The sequence below is a fragment of the Silurus aristotelis genome (genome assembly GCF_946808225.1).
Source record: "Silurus aristotelis genome assembly, chromosome: 2".
Taxonomy (NCBI): domain Eukaryota; kingdom Metazoa; phylum Chordata; class Actinopteri; order Siluriformes; family Siluridae; genus Silurus; species Silurus aristotelis.
The window spans coordinates 23187814-23212273 of NC_139575.1; the positions used below are offsets into that span (position 1 = coordinate 23187814).

Consider the following 24460-nt stretch of genomic DNA (forward strand, 5'->3'; position numbering starts at 1 on the left):
CTATGTGGATTCAGAGACACGCCTCCTAATGACAGGCTCCGGGTGCTTTGAAGTAGAGAGAAAGAGAGAGAGAGAAAGAGAGAGAGAGAGAGAGAGAGAGAGAGAGAGAGAGAGAGAATCACGCGACACTCATATGGGTCTTAAGACGCCCTGGTTGCAAAAGAAAAAAAAAACTTTAAAGTATCTTATATTATAAAAAAGTTTTCACGCGATTAAAACTTCTCACATGTTCTCACGTTACGTCAAATTATTTTGCACAACAGCCTTAAATATTGAAATCACCCATACCCTAGCCCAGAAATCTGAATCTTTCATTTCTGCTTACATTTCAAGTTTTTCTTTATTTTTTTCTTCAATGCTGACTAGGGCATGGACTACTGAATTATTAATCTAATACATAACTGTTACATCAAGGCCATCTAGGAAGTCCCCACATGACAGTAGGGTGGATCGACAAAAGAAAAAAACTGTAGCCTAGAAAACAAAAGTTCAACTGTTCTACTCCCCTTCTCACAGTGGTGGTACCACCAAGAGTGCATGTTCTGGACCATTAGATGGTCATGGTATCTATCTATCTATCTATCTATCTATCTATCTATCTATCTATCTATCTATCTATCTATCTATCTATCTATCTATCTATCTATCTATCTATCTATCTATCTATCTATCATCTACCCTCAATGTGAAATTACAACAAATAAGAAAATGAAGTAAAAAACAACTTTATTTATGAATTTATTATTATCATGATTAATTAAAATAATTATAATAATCTTCAACGCATCATGGTAATACATCACAAAAAACAGGCACTTTAACACTTATAAATGTTCTATAAATTGTAAATGCTATAACATGCAGTAGAAAACACATCTTACACTAAAACAATATTTTTTTTTAAAAATCATATTTATTTTTCAGATGCCATTCGATTCAAATACGCAAGATAACTGTAGTAAGAACAGGAGGACTTATGAAGATGGAAAATAAATTAATACTATAATAATACAACAAAATACAAATATGAGTCACAAAATCGCTAATGGAAAATTTATATAATTTGGATTTATAACAGTAAAATAAGTATATTAAGAACACAGATGAAATGAATGCATTGTCCATCATGCAAATGCAATGCTAAGTAATGCTTTACTTTGGTAAGCAAAAATATGCTGTTATTTATCTTTAAGAAGATGTTTTGAATTCTTAAAAAAAATACTAAAAGAGTCTAGTGCACATTTCATTATGCCTACCTAAAAAGATAATAGAGTAGCAACTTACTTTACTGTAATGTTGTTCTGACTACTTTACAGTAAAGATGTATATTTCTATTATATAGAAATTGTGAAATTATATAGTCAGCATGATTGGCAAAAGAAAATTCATGTATACTGGACTTTGCATGTAAATCGACTGTCATATAAAATCCCTTTGTATTATTTTGTTTTATACCTTTAGATATAAAGAGCATTTCATATTATTTTAAAATGTTGATATGTTTTAAAGTGAAGCAGTTTTTTTTTTTTATTGGATTCCTTAAACTTAAAAAACGTAAAAAAAATCTTATGCAACTACTGTGTTAATTTTTACATTTAGATAGATTTTTTTCCTTAAAGCATTTGTACCATTCAAACAGCATTACAATACGTTATAAATGTAATTACAGGGACATCAAATAACTCTAATTATACAGGTTTTAATATGGTCAGTGCAGAATGCACAACATGTTTTTTTTATAATGTTAAGAAAAATCTAACGTTTTAGAACAAAAATCAAAAGAAACAGGAAAAAAGGAAAAAAGAAAATGTGGAATAATGAAAAAGTCACAAAGCTGACTTCTAATGATGAAACTTAAATTAAATTGATTTCTGGGATTTGCATTAGTTGGAGGACAGTTCATACAATTTGTATATTTTAAACTTTGCTAAAAAAAAAAACAAAAGCAAAAAAACAGTTGAGATTAAGGCCATTACTCCTGTCTTTTTCAGCAACTGAAAGATCAGTAACAAGCCACTTTGTGTGGGAGTGTAGACTTGTGTAGGCCCAGAATGACTTAAACCTATGATTAAAGGTCTTTAAAGGGACACTCCAAAACATTTCAATAGCAGGTTCATTAAGTTGAAAACAATATTAATGTCAACATGAGAAACCTGTATTCTTCATATGGCTTGTGATTCATAAGATAAATAAAACACTGCAAAAGAAAGGGCACGGTGATATAACCATCATTCACCTTTATTTTATGAACAATTGAAAAGGGCAAATGAAGCTAAAACTGGATGCCATATTTAAAAGTAACTTCTAGAAATGTCATAAATGTGGCAGTTATTTGATTTAATACAAACATTATTCTGATGGTATTAAGAATTTTAAAACACATCCAATATTTTATATATGCAGTATACGATAGTGGAAAGTCGATTTCCTAAGCGACCAGAAAAATACAGCATGCTTTTCCACTTTGTGTGAGGCTAGCTTACAGACGTTTATCGAATAAATAAACAGTTAAAATGGTCTTCCGGTAGCCCATCTTGGTTTGGAGTGTCCTTGTGGGTGTCTCTTTTTTTTCCAAAATGAGTGGAGAGAAGATTAAAATTGTTTTCAAAAATAAACATATAATTTCATTCTTTATTTTTTTCCTTCAATTACAAGGCTTGGTCAGGGCAGGCTTGTAGTTTGTAAGAGTTTGGCCCTCATTGTAACACAGGCTATATTTAGCAGTCTGCTCTCCAACTGACCCTCTTTCTGCATCTTTTGCTCTCTCTGTCCTTGTCATGCCGAGCTTGTACCTCTCGCACTCATGAACACATGAACAATCATTTAATGCTTTATCATAGTCCTACAGGATGGTATACCTACTAAACGTACCTTTAGAGGGCACTGTGAAGCCCATGGCATGGCCATACTATGTGTACTACATCAAGTTTCTTGTAATATGTGTATCTGGTAAACATGCAAACATGCTATACTATATCTTGAAGGAAATTTTTTGTGGACTTTTTGTTGTATCGCTTTTTTATTTGAATAAATTGTATATGTGTGTGTGTGTGTGTGTGTGTGTGTGTGTGTGTGTGTGTGTGTGTGTGTGTGTGTGTGTTACTTATTCAAATTAAGAGCTGGAAGCTTCATAGTTTTACATTACATATAGTTTCAAATAATTTTAAATATTTAATGCAAAAGAAGATTTAAAGAAATAGTAATTTGTGAGATTTTTTAATACTAAATAATACTTATAATTTTTTTTATCCAAAATCATGGATGTTTTATCTTCAGTTTAATTGATCTGATTTTCATTTGTACATTTATGTACGCCTTTATCCAGAGCAGCTTACAAATGTGCTTTTTAAAGTCTATCAATAAAACATGCTGGTAAAATACACAGAATTAAAAGGGAATTCAGTTCAGAATGAAACACATGAGCCATGTATTTGACAGTTTTTTTCAGTTGCTTTGAAGCGTTTCTCAGATCCGAAATAAAATTCTCAACTACTTGTTCAAGTACTACTTGTTCAACCTCCACGTCTAAAAAAGGTTCTTTTGTGAACCTCCATTTGGCAACAGAGCAAAACACAGAATTTCTGAAAATGTATGAACAACCAAGAAACAAACAGACACTATTAAAGTACAGTAAAAGTGTGAATCCTGTCCGGTCTCTTGCAATCAATATAAATCAAATATGCAATCAAATAAATTAATTTCATAGTTTTATGCAATCGAAAAATTAATAGATGCTGTTAATAACAGAAGAAATTCAACTTTCTGCATTTTCAGTCATTGTGATTTAAACCATAGTTTATAATCAAGAAATCCTGAAACTGTGCAGCGTCATACTGACAACACGACTAAACATTTTGATGATCTTGTTAGTGAACAATGACAAAGGGACTTTTAATTCTGATGGGAATAAGATGTTCATTGACACAAATACTTACTTTTGAGAGATGAAGTATTTTGAGAAAAGTACAGGCTTTTGCAGGAAATTCACACAATGTACACAATGTTTTGAGAATGCACTTACTGGTTTGCAAATATTAAGGATGATGCATTGAACAGCTTATATAATTTTCAGTAACACAACCTAATATCAATTCACAACTTCATTTGGAGCACTGCATATTTCATTTCATATAAATAAAATATACCAACTCTTTCTGAGGAGGATAAGAAGGAGATGCTGGAAAACCTATGAATGCTATATTGCTACATGACTAGTAAAAAAATAAAATGTAAAAAAGAGAGTATTTTTATTTGAGCCTTGCATTACTTTCACAAAAATAGTTTAAATGTCATCTTCACTGTCTAAATGGTTACTTGTCTGTTTGCAATTTAAGATATTAAAAATGAAAATATTTTACAAGCCTATTACTGCATTCTTAGTATAATACACAGTGTCCTAAACAAACAAACAAACAAATCATTATTAATAGTTCTTAAACTGTAATCATATGATGGGTTGAGTTTTCATGGCACAACTTTAATGTTGAAATGCAACTTAAGCCTTTGCCTCACATGCATTGAATATAAACAGTAAATTATAGTGCCACATATGGAAGCCTTGATTGATGTAGCATGAGGAAATGTGAGGAAGTGTGAGGCTCTTCTTGCGATTTGTATGTGGTTTCCCCATTTCTCCTAATAGCGTTGCTATTTCCCTTTGATGATCAGTAATAACACATCCTGAAAGCGTGTATAAAATTGAAAGGAGAGGTGTAGAGAGTCTTAATACAGAGTGCCAGTGGAAGTAAGCACTTTACGGGGATGTTCTTTTTGCGCTTATCCCCACCAACAGTTCTCTTCAAAGTGGAAAAGAGACTGCATCTGTAATTAAAGATTTAGTAGGAAACCATTTAGTAGGAAATCATTCTGTGTCTATTTTTGAATTATTGACATTAAAGTTTCTGCACTTTGGGGTAGAGTAATAGCTTGTAAAAGCATAGATTGCTGCACTTTATGACAAGTCTGTGTGCAGGAATGTGTAAAACTGAGGACAAGAAGAAAAATGTATGAGCTGGAACCTCTTTATTTTTACACTTTACATCAGCTTGAGCATGTCAGAACACTATAACCACAGACAAAAACCATTTAATACTGAGTATAACTTTTATATTGGCCTCATCCGAAATCCTAGATTTTAATCCCTGAACAGGATGATGGATTATCCTTTATCCGAGCTCAGGGATATTGTAACTGCAACACTGTAGTGTTTGGCTTCAACAAATATTACATTTCAAATGCAGAGGTGTTTTATCTGCACTGTAAATCTCTTGAGTGAGTGATTGTCTTGGAACATATTTCAGAGCCTTTTCCCTTAGGTCTGGGGTCAATATGCTTTCATCATCAGCCTGTGTCGTCAGCGCGGCGAGGCTTCAGGGTGGTTAAACGGGAATCAGTGGAATCAAATGTCCCTGAATTCCTTCACTGCAGCCCTCAAAAAATTCAGCTTAATACTCCTGCCATGCAGGGAAAATGTGAAATGATTAGATGTGTGTGAGTGGCTCTTATGATGGAAATGTGGTAAGGAAAAGATACAGGGTCAGGGACAAACTTGCCTTGCAGCATGACTGCTTTTTCCAGGCAGCATGATCACAAAAATGGGAATTTCAATGGAAAATAAGGCAGAGGGACATATTAATGTAAAAGTGAGTTAAGAGAGGATTTTAGTGAATCACCAATAGACACTGCAGCTACTAAGATCTATTGCTGAAAAAAAAAAGTCTTTGTTTATGGCTATAAATCTGTGGCTATGGCACACTCCTCTGTTGAAACAAAAGTGGGTTTTGAATGAAATCTCAAGTTTTTATTTTTTTTTAAATACTAATCAACACAACACAGGCAATAAAATCACATTGCGTTTCAAGGCAAATATTTATGGCAGCTTGTGGCAAGATCACAAGTGACTTTCACTCTTTACTGTAAAAACAGCAGTTATGTTACTCTAGCCGCATCATTGAGACAAAGAAATTTACCAATGCAAACTCCAAGGCGTTTAAGGAGAACAATGCACACCCAGTTTCAGTGGCTGGGAGGAAGGAAGGAAACTGAAGAAAAGAGAACAGACACAGAGACAGAGACAGAAGTCTTATACATCAAGGTAAAAATAAGCAGGTTGTACCTAAAGAGAACCTTTCCTTTAAACCCCAAACACAAAACAAGAAAGGCCAGAAAGCCACACCATATGTTAGCTAAAGGAGGCTTAGACCACCCAGTGCTTCTCCCACACCCTGAAACTAGACGAGGGAAGCAGCAGCATGTAAAATATAGCCATTACAAAGGAAAACATTTCACTCTTGAGCATAGCCACCACCTTTAGCTTTGTGGACATTCTTGTGTTTTGAGAGTCACACAAGGACCCCTGTCAAATCCATTCATAAACCACCAAATCTATATATAAAATTTTTTAACTATATCTATACATGTTTTTGCTGTAGACAGGAAACTGTTATATTCTCAGTGAACCTGCCGTAATGCTTCAGCATTCAGTAGATGCATGTAAGAGTAAAAAAAAAAAAAAGCTCTTGCCATGAAGTCTAAACCTGAAAATAAAGCAGCGAAACCCTTCCCTTCCCCTGGCTGAGGCGTGCGGTCTGAGACTGCCTCTAAATTGGGATGCCTGGCTCGGCTCGGCACGGTGCGGCATCCCCCACACTGAGCGGACACGATGGGTGTGGCCCCTGAACAGTTGGTTTTTGAGGGGGCCCCTCCCGAAACACTGTGCCACATGCCAGCGCCCAAGGGCTCCAGTCAGCCTGACCAAAGCCACCGCGAACTACCCACGCCACGTTAGCAGGTCAGCTTTTAGCAAAGAGCTCCCTCTGCAGGAGCTCAACCAACAATTTAAGGAACTTATGCTTCGGGATTGTCTTTGCCCTCGACCTCCTGCCACGAACAATTCCCTGCACTAATGCTTGCCTAGCAGTTATTTAGCTTTGTATGCACAACCGCAGTGTGCAGTGGATCATAGGATGAAAACTCTATGCTGGTCTTTTCTTTGCAGCATATTGATGAGCTCTGTTGCTCATACTTTCATGCAAATGTTTTTTATAAGCTGTTATTCATATGAAATCCACAGCAATGCAATCTACACTGTAATCCTACCAGCAGAGGTTTGGGACATGTACACTGCGAAAATAAGTAGAAATATTTTTCAATCGATAATATAAAAAAGTAGCCCAAGTTTTTTGTTTCTGGAATCGAACTTTATGTTGTCTGAGGTCATTCTGAAATAGGCTTATTTTTCACAACACTGAGAGCCGAGCCATATTAGAACCAGCACTTGCACTTTTCCAAGTCAAACATAGCAGCTCCTGTTCCTCATTCAGTGACCCATAATAATTTGATGGATTTTTAGAGCTAACGGTTATTTAGCAAGTTAATACGTGCTTCCTAAACAATCAACCATAATGTGGCACTAATTCGAAAAGTAAAGGAGTTGCAGGGTGAGTGGAGCGGCTGGTTTAAATCAGGAGAGGCCTCAGCCTGGGTTCAGCTTTACTGCCTCCCCCTCTTGGTTTTAAACCGATCTGCGTGTTTGTGGAAGTGCGGCTGGCGGTCGGCTGCTTGGCCTGTGAGGCAGCGCTGTTTAATTGGTCTTTGTTGTGGTAAAAGCGGGGAGCTGTGGTCACATCTGTACAATGGTGATGGCTGCTGCCAACCAATACACATTTATGTGCATAGACACACATAGCTACGCATGCATGCATATATGAAACATGTGAAATAAGGTGAGTTCATGGAATTACAGAAAGAGCCCACTCGCAAGCCGTGGCTGGGGGTGTTGGAATGACTCAGTGTTTAAATACTCTGATATATTTCCTCTGTGTAAGGGGATTTTGAAAAGCATATAATTATCACATTTAGAAAGGATAGCTTCTGAATAATAAGATGGTGCCTTGTTGTAGAGTTAAGGAGTGTGGTGTGTGGGCTGTAAGAGACAAAGAGAGACAGACAGTGAATCTAGCTTAAGGGTAACAAACCCTGACTCCCCATATCCTTCACTCTTTGTTCAATTTGATTCTATCTTTATTTTTTCCCGCTTTCCAATATACTGTGCCTCATCTTCATCCTAATTCTTTACAGACTGATATCTGGAGTTTATATTCCTTTAATATATAACATATTTTTTCCCCCTCAATATACTTCAGATTTTAGTTAAATAACATTTAAATATTTAAACCAATGGTACCCCTTCCTTCTTTTCTTTCCGCCCCCAAGCCTACTTCATGTCTCTCTCTCTCATGTGGGACTGATTGAGCTTGCGGATTCAACTTCATGAAAGATGGCTGTGGCTTAGTGGTGGAGGCAACCCACTGCAGCTCCAATCTCCCCTTACCCTAATGAGGCTATGCGCACACACACACACACACACACACACACACACACACACATACACACACACACACACACACACACACACACACACACACACACACACACACACACACACACACACACACACACACACACAGGCAGAATGTTGGCAGAAACGCTCTTAGTGGTCTGCTTTCTACTGGACTGTCGTGTTTTCCATCTGCCCTACACTCCTCCAGCATATCGTTTCTCTCCTTTCTTACAATATAAATGTTCTTATTGGCTGCAGACTCATTAATCATTGCAACATTAACATAGAGTGACAAAAAAAGTAAAACAAACAAAAGCAGTTCTCAAAGTGAGAAAAGCACGCTTCGTCAAGAGAGCTACAATAAATGTACTAACAATACAATACTAACCGTATTGCCCTTGCATAAAATATTTTAGCCTAGTCACTAACTCACTAACTGACTAATTAACTAATAATTCAGATGATTACCTGTGGCTTACCTCTTATGTGGCTTTGATTTTTTTTTCATTAGGGAGAGGTGCAGGAAAAATATTCACCTAACGTTATAATTTATATTGTATGTGGAATTTGTATTTTATTTATAAAATGCAAGAAAATAGTCATGTTTGTTTTATGGTAAGCTTTTTTTTTTTTCTGGCCCAGCAGATGGTGCTGTTCTGTAAAAGTCATAAATTGAGTGTTACTTGCAGTCTCCTGCAAAAATATTAGCATAGCAAAATGGCACATGGTCCTTGCACTTTACAGCACAACGTTAAAGCTACACTCATTTCCTGAGGTATAGTATATAGTATATAGTATATTAGTATATTCTGATTAATAAACTCAAAACATAAGTGCTTAAGTTGTTTTTTATGGAGTGACAGTCTGTATAGGTCCTTTCTGGTTTACTATCATTAGCCACAATCCTACAACATTGAACCCTTGAACCCTATTTCATACTGCTGGCCTAGATCTCTCATACTGATGGCACTCTTTTAAGTATGAGTCTATAGGGATGTAGGTATGTCTTTGAAATGATTTCACTTCCCTTAGAACAGGCAAAGGGATCATTCAGGCCAGTCTGTAGAGTTTATCAAGGACCTTTAATCCATCCACTAATGAACAGTGGTGGACAGTAACAAAATAAATGTAATTCGTTACTGTACTTGAGTACCTTTTTTTGCATATCTTTACTCTGTTTTAAACTTGTTTTGATTGCCTTTTGGTGGCATCTACTTATCTACTTACAGTTCAGCATTTTGGGAGTAATACATGATAGAAGAAACTGCTAACTCTAACATGCTATAACACCGTGCAATTTTTTTTTGAAACACTAAAAAAGAAGGTTTTAGGCTCATGATAATTGTAAATTAATATCAATCATTGTTGGACTCTTTATTATCATTCTATTACAGTTTTTCTCAGTTGCTTTGGAGCGTTTCTCAGATCAGAAATAAAATTCTCAAAACGAATTGTTCAACCTCCACATCATTTAGTCATTTGTGCTCATCATAAGAACATTTCTTGTTGTTTTGATCTAATTGTGAATGCTTTTGTACATTCATTTAATCCATTGTCGGTGATTGTCTGCTGTGTCCTACATTATCAGGTGTTTATGTCATGTTGAACAAAATATATTTAACTGGTTTTACCTAAATAGTCTTAACCCCCAAAATATCTTAGCATAAGTTCATTGCATAAGTCATTATATGCAAAATGGTTAAACCAGTCATCTAATATTTATATTAAACATATATTTTTAAAAATGTTTCTTAAATTGATGAATTGTGCAGATGAATCTTGAATGTCACTAATGAAGGAGAGTTTTCGGCACCAATCAATTAACCAATAATCAACTAGTTCTCCAAAATAGGTCAAAGGTGAGTCTCCTGAACCTTCAATTGGTGAGCGTATACAGACAGAGCAAAACACAAAACTACAATTTCTGAAAATGGATGAACAACCAAGAAATGAACAGACACTAGGACAGTACAGTAAAAGTGTGAATCCTGTCTGGTCTCATGAAATCAATATAAATCAAATATGCAATTAAATAAAAAGGTTTGTGCTGCTGAAATTCATATATACCTAACAGGAAAAATTCAGCCTTGTGCATTTTTAATCACTGCAATCTGAAACTGTGCAGCGGCATACTGACAACATGACTAAACATTTTGACGATCTTGTTTGTGAACGATGACAAAAGGGCTTGTTATTCTGATAACAATTATTTGTTCATTGACACAAATACTTACTTTAGAGAGATGAATTAAGGATCTTGAGAAAAGTAGAGGCTTTTGCAAGAATTCCAATGTGTTGTGCTGCTTGTACAAATAGTTTTGAGAATGTACTTTTTTGCATTGGTTTGCAAATATTGAGGATGACTCGAGAAATGCTCCAAAGTAAATGAGAAAAACTGTAATAGACCGGTTTGCTAAAAGTAACTTTAGAGTCTTTTCACATAAATTGAGTTAATTAAGCAAGAATCTTGTTACAAAAATGATAATAGAAACATTACAGCCATAATAAATTATTATACTTTGTATACTTAAGTACATTTAAAGGCAAATACTTTTGTACATTTACTCAAGTGACAGTTTAAAGAGAGCAATTTTACCAGAGTAATACTTTACTTAGTGAAACTCTACTTTAACTCATGTACACGATTTGCATACTTCGTTCACCACTACTAATGAAGCACTTTCACAAGAATCCAGAATTTCACAAATAAAAGATGCTGACAGTCTAAATCCGAAATGACCATGTTTTGCGTTAACACTAGCAATGCAAATGGTGCTACCACTTAAACATTCATTCATTCATTTTCTCCCGCTTATCCGTAATTTGGGTCGCGGGGGCAGCAGTCTAAGCAGGCCCCCGCCTTCGACTGCTGCCCAATCCTCACAGCACCGTTCCTTACGGTCCCTCCTGCAGGTGGTGAGCCCACGGGAAGCACTTAAACATCACTACTGTCATTAGCACAGATTAGCTCTCTGGATGTTTCACAGGTCAAGTCAATCATGTTACTTTAATCGCATCTCTGGCCTCCAGATTAGTGATCTAAATCCACATACAGATTACTGTAAAGCTGAAAGTTTATTTAGGCTTTACATAAACAACAATGAATCCCAAAAGATCTCCCATTTTGACCAGTTTCTTTTTAAAAATTCTAAAAAGAAAGTAAAGTTAGGGTTAAGATTTTTTAAGTATTATTTCCTACTAAATTTTGTGTTATCTTCTTTTTGGCCTACAGATACAGGGATTGAGGGGGAAAAGATTTCTTTAACAATAAGCAGCTTCATAGAGCCATTTCTATTCATTAGATCCTTTAATGTAAGGTTTTACAAGTAAGGTCAATAGATTTTGTTCAATTATTTTTCAATTTAGTTTGACACTTTCAACAAATTGATTCTTTTTAAAATAACAAATAATTGTAATAATTATAAAGTCATTATGCGTCACTTGAATTGTTTTATTATCGATAGCATTCAATGATGTGCTACATTGCTTTAACAGGGTCAAAAACTGCAAGGGATGATCTATAGATTTTTATTTCCCACCAGTATGTGCATGAGTATTCCAGAAAGTGCATTTTAAATGTCAATTTAGACATGTAAAATCACTATAAGATGCTTATTTTTTCTTTTGAATGCAAGGTTGGTAGGTTTTAGAAAGATGTAGTGTCTACTTTAGTCAGAGACTTCAGACTGCAGCTCCTTATTCTGGCGCACCTCTGTGGCATGTAGCTCCTGGGGAAAAAAAAAAAGATTTAGAATCCATTGTACAATTATTTTATGCCATAAACCATACGACTGATTTCATACCTATTATTTGATTATGAAATTATGCCACTACCGATGGTTCAGTTAGAGGTAAGCACATTATTTGAACTCAAATCAAACACAAGGTGATCCCACCCATCTGTTTGGGCACAGAACCACACTAGCTAGGCTAAGAAGCATGGGTCACATAGAAGGAACATAGTGATTAGATACACTTAAATGCATATATGGCAGTTCTTTAGAAAAAACACAGCTAACATGTTCCTATTCACATGTTAATCTTAAAGCTAAGCAAAGACTTAATTACACTATATGGAAAAAGGTTTTGGACAGCTAACCACTTTTAAATATCCCATTATATATTTATTCTCCTCTTTCCCATTATACTAATCTTTATTCTTCTGGAAAAGCTTTACTCTATATTTTCTATTGTGGCTGTGGGGACTTGCTCTCAGGGTGCCTGGGGGGGCAGTTAGCATACCAGTTCAACCCAAAGGTGACTATTTATTTCGCATTAACAATGTCCTTCCTTCACAGAAAAGCCAATTTGTGATTGGTGCACATAAAATACTTCAGACTTTATCATCCTCAAAGGGTATGCCTCTAAAGTTGTACAAGAGCTTACACCAGGTGCAGAAACAGAGCAAACACAGAAGAAGGGCTTACTTTTTCTCTCAGACGCTGCTTTAGAGCACTGAGATGGGCAGTGCGATTCTCACTGCTCACTTCCATTTTGTGATTGAGCTTCTCCTCTGCCATTCTGCTGTAGTTGTTATTAACCTCATGGGCCTTATTAAGAACCTCCCTCTCATGCTCTCGCTTTTCTGACAGCTGCTTCAAAACCTGCTTCTCTAGACTCTGAATAAGAGAATGACAGAATCAGACAGAGATAAAAAGAACGAAAGATGACAGTTCAAAGAGACATAGGCGATGAACAGCCTCCTGTTAAGTTGCTTTGGGACTACGTCTACTATGAAAATATAGCTGCAGAAAAATATTTGCAGAAAATATTTCTACATAAAATATTTGCTAAAATACTTGCAGAAAACGGTTGAAATGTACTATACCTTCTACCAAACTGTCACTGCTTTTTGATTTTTATTTTCCCCTCAATGTTAAAATCATTCGTCTTACTTTTCTTCTTTCCTCTGCAGCATCCAGTTTTTTCTGCAGGTTTTCCAGTGAGGGCTCCTTCCTATGGGATGTCAGGTACAGACTCTGAGGCTTGTCTGGCGATAAATCAGTGGGACTATTCAGGATGATCTCAAAAGATTGGCCAGATGTTCGCTTATTCAGGGACTTTACCTCCATGTCTACAGAAAATAAAATACAACAAAGCTATGTTTTTTTTGTTGTTATACTTTCAGTTTTACATTGTACAATTCTTTTTTGGCAGCATACTTGATTTTTTTCAACTCTTGTAGCACTCTTATACTGTAAAAGTATGCCATAGTTGATATAGTTGTTGATTTGCTGTTCATATATTATTGGGTAGTCAAAACTATAAATAAAAAGTAGCACCACATACCCTCAAAGTGGCTGATGGTTTGATGTTGAGGCTTAGAATATAGGCAGGAGCACAGAAGAGATAGCATTGACATCTCCTTTAGCTTTTCAGAATAAGCTGGAAAAAAAGCAAGTAGAGAATTCACCTACAGTGCACACATTGTTTTACAAGATTTACAGATAACAGCATTTACTGTACAGTTGATATATAACTGTATAAACTTCTGATGTCTACTTATTTACTATTTATTGATGGCATAATGCTGCATTTACAACCCCAATCAAATAATCTAGTTATTCCTCTGGAATCCCCCGACGTTTCCATGTTGAAATACAGTGCCTTGCATTAGAATTCACTCCCCCTGAACTTTACAACCTGAAACTGAAATTGATAAATCTACACAAAATAGTCTATTTAGAAATGATTTAGAAATAGAGAAGCAGAACAGAAGATTTAGTGGCAGACACTACGGCCATTGCTGTTTTAGTTCTGAGGAAACATATCTAATTTCAGTCTTTTCTAGATTCAAGATTATTTTCTCAGTCTCTTTTTCCATCATATCTGAATAATTAAGGACATACAGTGCACTCATCCAAGAGAGGCAAGATCTGTTAACTTTTCTGATGGTAGCATCACACTATTTAGAAACAGAGCCATGGCCTTGACACTGCAGATTTGCAACCCATCCTTGATATCTGCAGCAGTGAAATGCTTCACTGCATGTCTGTTTTCCAATTTGGATGCAGTCAAATGAATATTATCGCCTGCAAAAATAAATCGGATGTTCTGGAATATTTCCAGTATTGGTCAACACTCGCCCACACTTGCTTAACAAGCTCGTGCATGGCCTCTTCTTCGTGATATGCCATTTGTTGTTTGGGCAGAACACTTTTTTTCAAAGCCCTCACCAAACTCATTTAAGCGTTGTCTTAGCAATTGCTTTTTTTGTTTGTTTGTTTTGCTGCAGCCTTTCTGGCTATCCAACATTTCAAATGATTCAGGACATCCCTCCCTGAAACCTTATTTATTTTTTACTTGATTGCTTCCCTCACCACTGCAGTCCACCATCACATCCAAGGTTACCTGACATAACAGATTATTGCTGCTACCTATATCTATGAATGAGATCCATTCAGAGTAATTGTCATATACCTCATTCTATATAAGGCAGAAGTTCTTTTCTCTCACTGAAGCTTTTGCCAGGCACTCGATCCTGGGGTCTGATTACTGTCTGTGAGAATTTTTAAATTCTTCTCATGTCCATGGGAATGTCTTCTGTGGAATATGATTTCCTCCACTTGTCCACAAACATAGTGGTTATTATGCTGGCTATTCTAATGCTATTCTATGGTGTCCTCTAAGTGTTGTTATGTTGTACTGGTATCTTAGTTAGGGTTTATTCTTGTCTTGTGATCAGCGTTTAGGTGATAGCACTGTGAATAGTTACTGAAAAAGAATACCAAGTGTTGGTTAAAGGGTATATTGTGTGAGATAACAACAGGATAGTATGTGTTTCTTTGTGTTATTTATCATCAGTGAACTTAGTAAAAAGATGATTTTTAGAGATATGATCATGCTGTGCTTTGGTGCAACAGACAAATAAAAAGACAAACATAAAGCAGATACATATTGAAAACATTATGCAATAAATGTGACAATAATCTTCAAATGGCAAAAATACTACACAAAATCTAGAATTATTCTGTTTTTCAAACATTAGAACTAGATATTTTATATTTACACATATAGTTGGCTAGAAAATATGTTTGTTTTTAGATTTATCTGTATGGCAATGCCAAGTCACAGCTGTAAAGTCTAACATGACTCAAAACTTTACAATTCGACTCGATCCAATTTAATTCAATTCAGTTCAGCTTTATGTGTATAGCACTTTATTAACAAAGGACATTGTTCCAAATTAGCTTTACAGAGATAAATAAGTTATAAAATTGCAATTTATATGTTAGTGCCTATAAGTCTACCCCTAATGAACAAGCCAGCGGGCAACAGTGACAAGGGCAAACTCCATGTAAACTTAATTACAGTCAAAATCCATTCTCTTAGCTCTTCATGGATTGCATTTAGACTGTTTGTGTGGAACCATCCCCAGCTGCACAGAGTGGTCTCCAATTGAAGAGATCTCCGTCCAAAGTTAAGGCGTCGGGATGGATCAAGCAGGTCCAGGAAGAAGAAATGTACAGTATGACTGGTCAGTAAAAGAAGCCAGCTAATTTGTAAGATACCATTTATAGGAAGTAGGTACGAAATAAATCCTGAGATAGCTCTCCTTTAAGGAAGGCCACGTGGGTGGTTCTCCTACATGACTTTTCAAGGACTGACGTTTACCCTGACGTACGCTCTGAAAAAGCTTGTTTCTTTGTCAAGACCGAACGCACGCACAATCATTCCCTGAAAATTGCCCCAGGCTTGCTGCCCTAGAAAACTGCAATGCAAACATGCAACACAATTAAGGACACTAGATTTGTTAAGTTTATAGCATAACATTACGTTTATATATTTTCCACATGTTAATTCTTTGTACTGTTTGAAATTCTATGATAATACATCATGCTGCACAGCTTTTTAGAGATACTCAATGAATGCTTGGATGATGCAAATTCCCTGTTCATGAGAAGACAGATTGCTTTGGGCCCTACCTGACATTGTGTTATCCATCACGTTGCTGAATTTGGTCAGATTGAGGACAGAAAGATGGAGAATGAAGAAAGAAGAGCAAACTGGAAAAAGGAAGGTGACTTGGTGTTAAGTGATGTCGAGATGCTCTTCTTTTTGAGCTAGGGATGCAGCAAGAGACAGAAAGGGAGGGGAGCTGGAGCAGGAGGAAAAGTGAGGGGAGGGGACAGGGTGCGCAGGAGGTAAGAGATCTGGCAAAGCAATTCGACAATGCCACTGCATTTTGTTGAAGGTGTGTGGGGAAATGCAGGGCTGAATGCAGGGCTGTTGTCTAGGAAACAAAGGGCAGATTTTCTGTTTGTGCAACCTACAACAAAGAATTCTCTTCCTTTCTCTCACACACATTCATACATGCTCATACAAAAATAATAATAAATCAAGCCAGAAATGTGGTATTCTGGCAAAATATTGTATAATACATTTCTTATTAGAGAGCGGCAAAGTAGTTAAACACTTCACATGAAATCCTCATGATTACAGCGACACAGTGTTATGATGTAAAGTCACATAGCCAACAAAAATAAACTTTCTGTAAGAAATTACTTCACACTTCATCATCTTTCTTTCGGCTTCTCACGTTAGGGGTCGCCACAGCGGACCATCCGCATGTTTTGATTTGGCAAGTTTTTACGCTGGATGCCCTTTCTAACGCAACCCTCCCCATTTATCCGGGCTTGGGACCGGAACTAAGGCTTGTGCAACCTTAATGGCTGGGGTTGGTTCTTTCACACTAATTGTCCATAATGCAGTAGTAATACATGACTGGTGCTGCAGTCACTTTCTCTTGAAAGTGAATAAAAACTAGCTCAGGTCAGAAGGCTTTACCACTCTATTTACAGTAAGTTTCTAAATCGAGTTGCACAAGGCAAATATTTATCCTGTTCTCTGAGACAAAGATAAAAACACTCACTATGGGTGTCACGGAACTTTGACGTACAAATCAAGACAAAGCTCGTGACATTATTCCGTACTTTGTAGGTGTCACTACTACTTTATAAAGCTTAATTGCTGTGGTGAAGCTGGTACATTTGTCAGCATATACAATTGTCAGTGGTTAATTAATGAAAGTGTCATGATATTGTCAGCATTTATATGAAGACACTTTTATGATTCTTCTTAAGTAGAGATTGCTCATAGTGACATTTGATTTGACATTTGACTCACCATGCCATATACTGTATGAGAAGAAAAATACAAAAATGGTATAAATGGGATTAGGAACAATTTAGGATGAAAAAATAAGGACCAGATTCATGTTTTAGAGGTCACTGAATCACTGAATTAGCTATTGAACTCTATTGTACAATAAATTGCACCGGTTCTCATTGTACTACAAGTTTCACTAAACCAGAACGTTGAAAGTAAAGCTGCATTAGTTAGCAGATTACAAATTTATGCTTTCTTTTTATTGATTTTTAAATATTGAAACAAACAAGAATAACCTTTCATTTTAATATAATGTTTGGCACAATGCAACATTTATTTATAGCCCATGAACTCTGTATAAAGTTAGATATTTGGTCCTTCATAGGAAAGTGTCTGGACTAAATAAAGCAGGTAGAGGAAGGACTTTGCTGAAGGAAAATTGGACACCTGGGACTTTCACAAGCCATAAATGAATCAACACAGGTTAGGTGTGATTGGGAATTCTCACAGACAGAAAGACAACATTTCCCACACGATTCATACCTTGAATTAAATTAGACCTACCCACTGATTGACACTGGATGACTAGTTTAAAGTTAACATTTTAACATAGAAAACTAATCAGTACTGATGTAAATTTTCTGCATTTCCTTTTTATATCCCAAATAGTTCCTAAAGAACCGGGCCAGTTTTAATAAATAGAGCTCACAGAGGTGTTATTCTTTAACAATGCATTTATTACACAATTTATACAAGTTGATAAAAATCCAAGTAGGTAAAGAAAAGAAAAATACAACCAAGCTGCTGGGCAAAGACTCCTACTTGTGTATGTTAAATGTAGAATGTCCAGATTATATCAATAATATTTTAGTGTTGATAAACAAAAAAAAAAAAAATATTTTTATACTTAAATGGTGGTCTTTAAAAAAAAAAAAAAAGCAACAAAAACAAAACAAAAAAAAAAACAGCTGGTGCTTTAGTGTAAGAAAAAAAGCTGGATAAATGAAACAAATGAAACTATTGCAATAAAATTTAACTGGATTGATTTCACACAAATCAACAACTTAGGATGCAAACGCATGCACACAGACAGACAGTCAGTCACACATACAAACACACACACACACACACACACAAGTTTGCAAGTTTATGTAATGTCTTTTTGACGAGGTGGGCGATGAATGTTCCGAACCACACACTTTACCATCCACTCAATTCCTTCGTTAACCCCCTGGCTGTAAAATACAAAAGTAAAAAGCGAATAAATACTAACAGTAATAACAAAAGGCATAGTTTTATTACATTTCATGTACTCTGACATGTAAACTTCTTGCATAATGTACACCTTATGACATGTAAATTAAGTGTGACAATGTAAACCTTATAGCATGTACACTACCTGTGTGATAATATACACCTTTGGTGTAAAACATGCACAAAAACTATGGAAAAAATTCACTTTTCCTGTTTAGTATAGAATAGGGAAGGGGGGTTTGTTCCATTTTTATGGCCACTACTAAATAATAGAAATGCAAGCGTGAGAAAGAGAGAGACAGAGACAGACAGACAGAGAGAGAGAGAGAGAGAGAGAGAGAGAGAGAGAGAGAGAGAGAGAGAGAGAGAGAGAGAGAGAGAGAGAGAGAGAGAGAGAGAGAGAGAGAGAGAGAGAGAGAGAGAGAGAGAGAGAGAGAGAGAGAGAGAGAATGCTTACCCTGTCAGAGCAGTACAAGGCTGGACCAGACAGTCTCGTTTACCTATCTTGGGTGCACAGTCACTGAATGCTGTCTTAATATCAGGTACAGACAAGCAATTCTAGGGAAAACCAAAAATAAAAAAAATCAAGTTGCCAGATTACAGGATATAAGCCGTTTCTCACACACTAACAATGTGTACAAAGATCTCTTGAAGAATCCTCATTTGCATATGATTCACCAGTAATTTGAAGAAAAAAAAATATATAAATAAATTAATTAATTAAATTAAATTAAATTCCACATACTGCCAGTAGGCGTAATGTATGGCTACCATTTCATCATTATAGTTTTCAAGGTTATGAATTTTCAGTAATCACCCTCAAGTTATTGAGGTTCTTTTTTTTGTGTGTAGTCAATGTGCAGTTTGTATAGCAGTACAGATTTACTGTCCACTGAAAATAACTCAACATACAGCTGTACATGATACATGATAACAGCTTTACATCATGTAACAGTGCAAAGCCACAAGTCCTATTCATCATGCTCATGTTTTTGTCTGTATGACAGAACAATACAAATTTGTGGATCTTGTATTAGAGCAGTTAAAATGTGGTGCCTTGAGTACAATTCTCTCATACTGACCACTGGATGTTCAACATGGCACCTCATGGCAAAGACTCTCTGAGGATTTAAGAATTAGAATTGTTGCTCTACACAAAGATGGTTGAGGCTATAAAAAGATTAGTAACACACTGAAACTGAGTTTTAGTGCAGTGGCCAGGGTCATACAGAGGTTTTATTTTGGGTCAATCAAAGAAGTTAATCCTCGTGCTGTGCAGAAGCGGCTTCAAAAAACAGACTTGTGAGTGCTGCCAGCATTGTTTTAGAGGTTGCAGAACCTGAAGGTCTGCTTGTCAATGCTCAAACCATACGCTTCATGCTGCAACAGACGGTTTGTATGTTCGAAGTAAACTTACAAGAAAGCCTGCAAACGGTTTGCTGAAGACAATCTGTCTTAAAGCATGAATTACTGGAACCATGTCCTGTGGTCTGATGAAACTAAAAAAAAAAATGATTTGGCACAGATGGTGTTCAGCATATGTGGTGACACCCTGGTGAAAAGTACCAAGAAAATTGTCTCTTGCCTACAGTCAAGCATGGTGGTGGGAGAATCATGGTCTGAGGCTGCATGAGTGCTGCGGTTCATTGAGGGAAACATGGATTCCAACATGTACCGTGACATTCTGAAGCAGACTATGATGTGCTTCTTTCAGAAACGTATGTTCTTAGTTCTTAGAGGACAGTAAATCTCATTATATATATATATATATATATATATATATATATATATATATATATATATAAATAAAATACACACACACACACACACACACACACACACGTATACACACACCGGTAAATACATAACTTTAGCTTATGTGTTAATTGAAAGTAAACAAAACAACATGCAAAGACTTTTTTCCAACAATGTTGAGAACATCTCTTCTGAAAATAGAGCCCCACCTAGTGACTGAAAAAACTAAAACCAGTCACCTGAGCCAACAAGGAAATTTGACTATGATCAGAAAAAAGTATTTTAACAAAGTGTGTACCTCTACGTCTTGCTTATTCGCAAGAACAAGAAGAGGAACGCCTTCAAGCACCTCGCTACTAATCATCTTCTCTGAGGAAGAAACATAAGCAAGACCTTATTACTAATAGAGAAAAAAGAAAAGTTGAGTAAAGCATTGAACATTACTGCCATGTCCACATGTTTATACTTCACATGTTGTACATGACAAACACAAATATATAAGGTTATGTAGTTTAACATAAAAAAATCAGTATAAAATGCTTCTCATGTGCTTTGAGTGTTATAACTGGCCAATCAAGCAGCATTACATCCATGTTCTTAACTAATACATCTTTAGTTCAGACTTCATACTCACCAAAGGCATTCTTTGACTCAGTCAGACGCTCTTCATCAGTTGAGTCAATTACATATATAACACCATGAGATTCTGCGTAGTACTGGGAGGAAAACAGGATACAAAGCAAATTGAGTAACTGTTGGTTGAGTTTACTTTTATTCTTTCGATTAAGAAAAAAAGGGATAAGTCAAGCCAGATGTAATTTGTCACTTTTGCCAGCTGAGGAGTTACAGAAACTGACCAAGAAATGGCCTTTAATAAAAAAATTTTTTTTTTTCTAAATAACTGTTTAAATAGCTATTTTGAACAGCAGGTAGTGTTCTCTCCTCACAGATCCACTGCTACTGAACTCTGGTTGTGCTGATGTCTGCGTACTCCTTCTACGTGTGTCAGTTTCCTCCAAGGTTTAAGGTTTTCTCCTACCTATTTAAAAGGCTTCTACATTGCCTCTAATCGTCAGTGCGTGTTTGAATATAAGACTCGGACACATTGCATCTCGGTCTTGAGGTGAATTCCAGCCTCATACATTTTCCTGTTCTCGGAACAGGTTCCAGACCAAGATTTTTGTGAAAAGAAATTAATGAATGCATAGTCAATGAATACTGGTAGCAATTAGCACTGGAAAAGTCAGTCATCCAGTTTCAGCTCAGCCTGTATGAGCAGCTGTAGGCTCAGGAAGCAGGAACAGAAATGTAGCTTTATATCAGTCTAATATCTGCATCTGATTATCTGTATATATTGCACACACTATGGCTGCTATATATTGTACAAAGTTTTATAGTAAACTCTCTATCATACCTGGCACACAATACTGTCATTTGCACTACCATGAACTTTCACACTTTATGTACATTACTGATCTGTATCCTATTTATTACCCACACTGTCTATACTGTCTCATATTGTCTGTATTGTCATGTATAGGTTTTTTTATGTCTGTACTTTTGAGAGTCACTAACAACTGGAACCAAATTCCTTGTGTGTGTCAACACACTTGGCCAATAAACCTGATTCTGATCCAATGAGCACTTACTTTGTCCCATAGTGACTGCAGTTCATCTTGTCCTCCAAGATCCCAAAACATCAGACGTGCTTTCCCAACATCTATAGTGCCAACTTTACAAGAAAGACAAGCAATGTCATCTATACACACATTAATACACACGTCATATGTTTACAAACACTTTGTATTTACTTACTATTCAACCCGACAGTGGTGGTGATTTTGGAAAGGCTCATTCCTTTGTAGTTTTTGCTAAATTTCGTTTTGGTTTGCTCCAGAAATGTCTACAGGACAAAAACCACAGCTAAGTGAATATTTCAGCGTGAAAATCAATCGATGCGTTTATTATTGAAATTGTTTTTACATGATAAACATCTAGTCTTCATCATCTGCTTATCACTTGGACCAGTCAGATAAACATGTACAGAAATAACACATGGTGAGAAACATACCGTTTTGCCAGCATTATCGAGCCCAAGAATCAAAACGCAATATTCTTCTTTTTGAAACATGTATTTGTAAAGCCCTGACAACAAGGTGTACATCCTGAACCGTGACAAACCTGACTTTTCCTTCTAGACTCACATCATATCAGCAACATACATTTGGTGCTAAAGGGATTTTTATGCTAGTTTCACTGCGCGCGCTAGCTCAGCTACAATACCTTCTACTCGAGTGATGTATCACTAGATGAAGAATGCAGGAGTCAATACTTAAATAATATTGTAGAAATAAACCTAAAATATGTCAAAAGTATATCAAACTCTTTTTTCTACAAAGTAGCCTTACACTTCCGCTATGCCAACGTTTACTGTGGGGGCATTGTGGGAATTGTAGTATTCTCTAGCGGCATTATTATCCGTGTGCGAACAACCAGACAAGATGTATACTGCCACCTACTGCTTTGGAATGTAAATGATAAAACAAACAAACTCTTCTTCTTCCTCTTCTTCTTTCGGCTTCTTCCACTAGGGGTCGCCACAGCGAATCATACGTATCCATACCCCAACCACCCCCACTTCCTCTAAATCTGCCTCTTTCAAACCAACTACCTGCATGTCCTCCCTCACTACATCCATAAACCTCCTCCTTGGTCTTCCTCTTTTCCTTCTTCCTGGTGGCTCCATCCTCAGCATTCTCCTACCGATATACCCCATGTCCTTCCTCTGCACATGTCCAAACCATCTCAATCTCGCCTCCCTCATCTTGTCTCCGAAACGTCCTACATGCGCTGTCCCTCTAATAAACTCATTTCTAATCCTGTCCATCCTCGTCACTTCCAACGAAAACCTCAGCATCTTCAGCTCTGCTACCTCCAGCTCCACCTCCTGTCTTTTACTCAATGCCACTGTCTCTAAACCATACAACATTGCAGGTCTCACCACAGTCCTATAAACTTTCCTTTTACTCTTGCAGATACCCTACTATCACAAATTACTCCTGCCGCTCTTCTCCACCCACTCCACCCTGCCTGCACTCTTTTCTTCACTTCTCTAACACACTCTCCATTACTTTGCATTGTTGACCCCAGGTACCTGAACTCCTCCACCTTCTCCACCTCTTCTCCCTGCAACTGCACCACTCCACTGCCCTCCCTCTCATTCACACACATGTTCTCTGTCTTACTCCTACTGACTTTCATACCCCTTCTCTCCAGCATGTATCTCCACCTCTCCAGGATCTTCTCAACCTGCTCCCTACTCTCACAACAAATCACAATATCATCCACAAACATCATAGTCTACAGAGACTCCTGTCTGACCTTGTTTGTCAACCTGTCCATCACCACTGCAAACAGGAAAGGGCTCAGAGCCGATCCTTAATGCAGTCCAACCTCCACCTTAAACCATGGTCTGTCATTGCTACTGCACACTTTACTGCCGTCACACTATCTGTCACATTTGTGGAGCATAGGCACAGATGACATTTATCATCGCCCCTTCAACTTCCAGCTTCACGTTCATCACCCTATCAGAAACTCCCTTCACCAACACTACACTCTTACTGTACTCAGAATCCCCCCTACACCATTTCTCTTCCCATCCACACCATGATAGAACAGTTTAAACCCACCTCCAATGTTTCAGGCCTTACTCCCTTTCCACTTGGTCTCCTGAACACACAATCTGTCTACCTTTCTCCTCTCCATCATATCAGCTACCTCTCTCCCTTTACCAGTCATAGTACCAACGTTTAAAGTACCAACCGAACTTCCACTCTCCTCCACTTCTCCTTTCCCTGCTGTCTATGTAGACGTCTTCCTCCTCTTCTTCTCTTCCTTTGGCCTACAGGAGCCCTTTGGCCTCCCAAATTATCCGGGGCTTGGGACCGGCACTAAGAGTGCACTGGCTTGTGCAACCCTAATGGTTGGGTTACATACTTA

The 24460-nt window shown here is 36.8% G+C and overlaps 2 protein-coding genes across 3 annotated transcripts; both read right to left on the bottom strand.

The window, feature by feature from the left end:
* Nucleotides 1-11771: 11771 nt before the first annotated feature.
* On the bottom strand, nt 11772-16414 carry stmn3 (stathmin-like 3). The gene is made up of 5 exons (XM_083535294.1): nt 16267-16414; nt 13631-13726; nt 13237-13415; nt 12769-12960; nt 11772-12069 (listed from the first exon to the last, which is right to left on the bottom strand). The coding sequence occupies exons 1-5, from the start codon at nt 16283-16285 to the stop codon at nt 12010-12012; spliced, it is 546 nt and encodes a 181-aa protein (XP_083391420.1). The 5' UTR covers nt 16286-16414; the 3' UTR covers nt 11772-12009.
* A 1751-nt stretch (nt 16415-18165) lies between these two features.
* Nucleotides 18166-22947, bottom strand: arfrp1 (ADP-ribosylation factor related protein 1). Of its 2 annotated transcripts, none has more exons than XM_083535298.1 (7): nt 22867-22947; nt 22274-22361; nt 22108-22190; nt 21093-21174; nt 20757-20827; nt 19161-19261; nt 18166-18684 (listed from the first exon to the last, which is right to left on the bottom strand). In XM_083535298.1, exons 2-7 carry the CDS (start codon nt 22311-22313, stop codon nt 18597-18599), a joined length of 465 nt encoding a protein of 154 aa, XP_083391424.1. In that variant the 5' UTR covers nt 22314-22361; nt 22867-22947; the 3' UTR covers nt 18166-18596. The 2 variants fall into 2 exon arrangements, with proteins under 2 accessions (XP_083391424.1, XP_083391423.1); XM_083535297.1 differs by having other exon boundaries at nt 22530-22910.
* Between the last annotated feature and the right edge of the window lie 1513 nt (nt 22948-24460).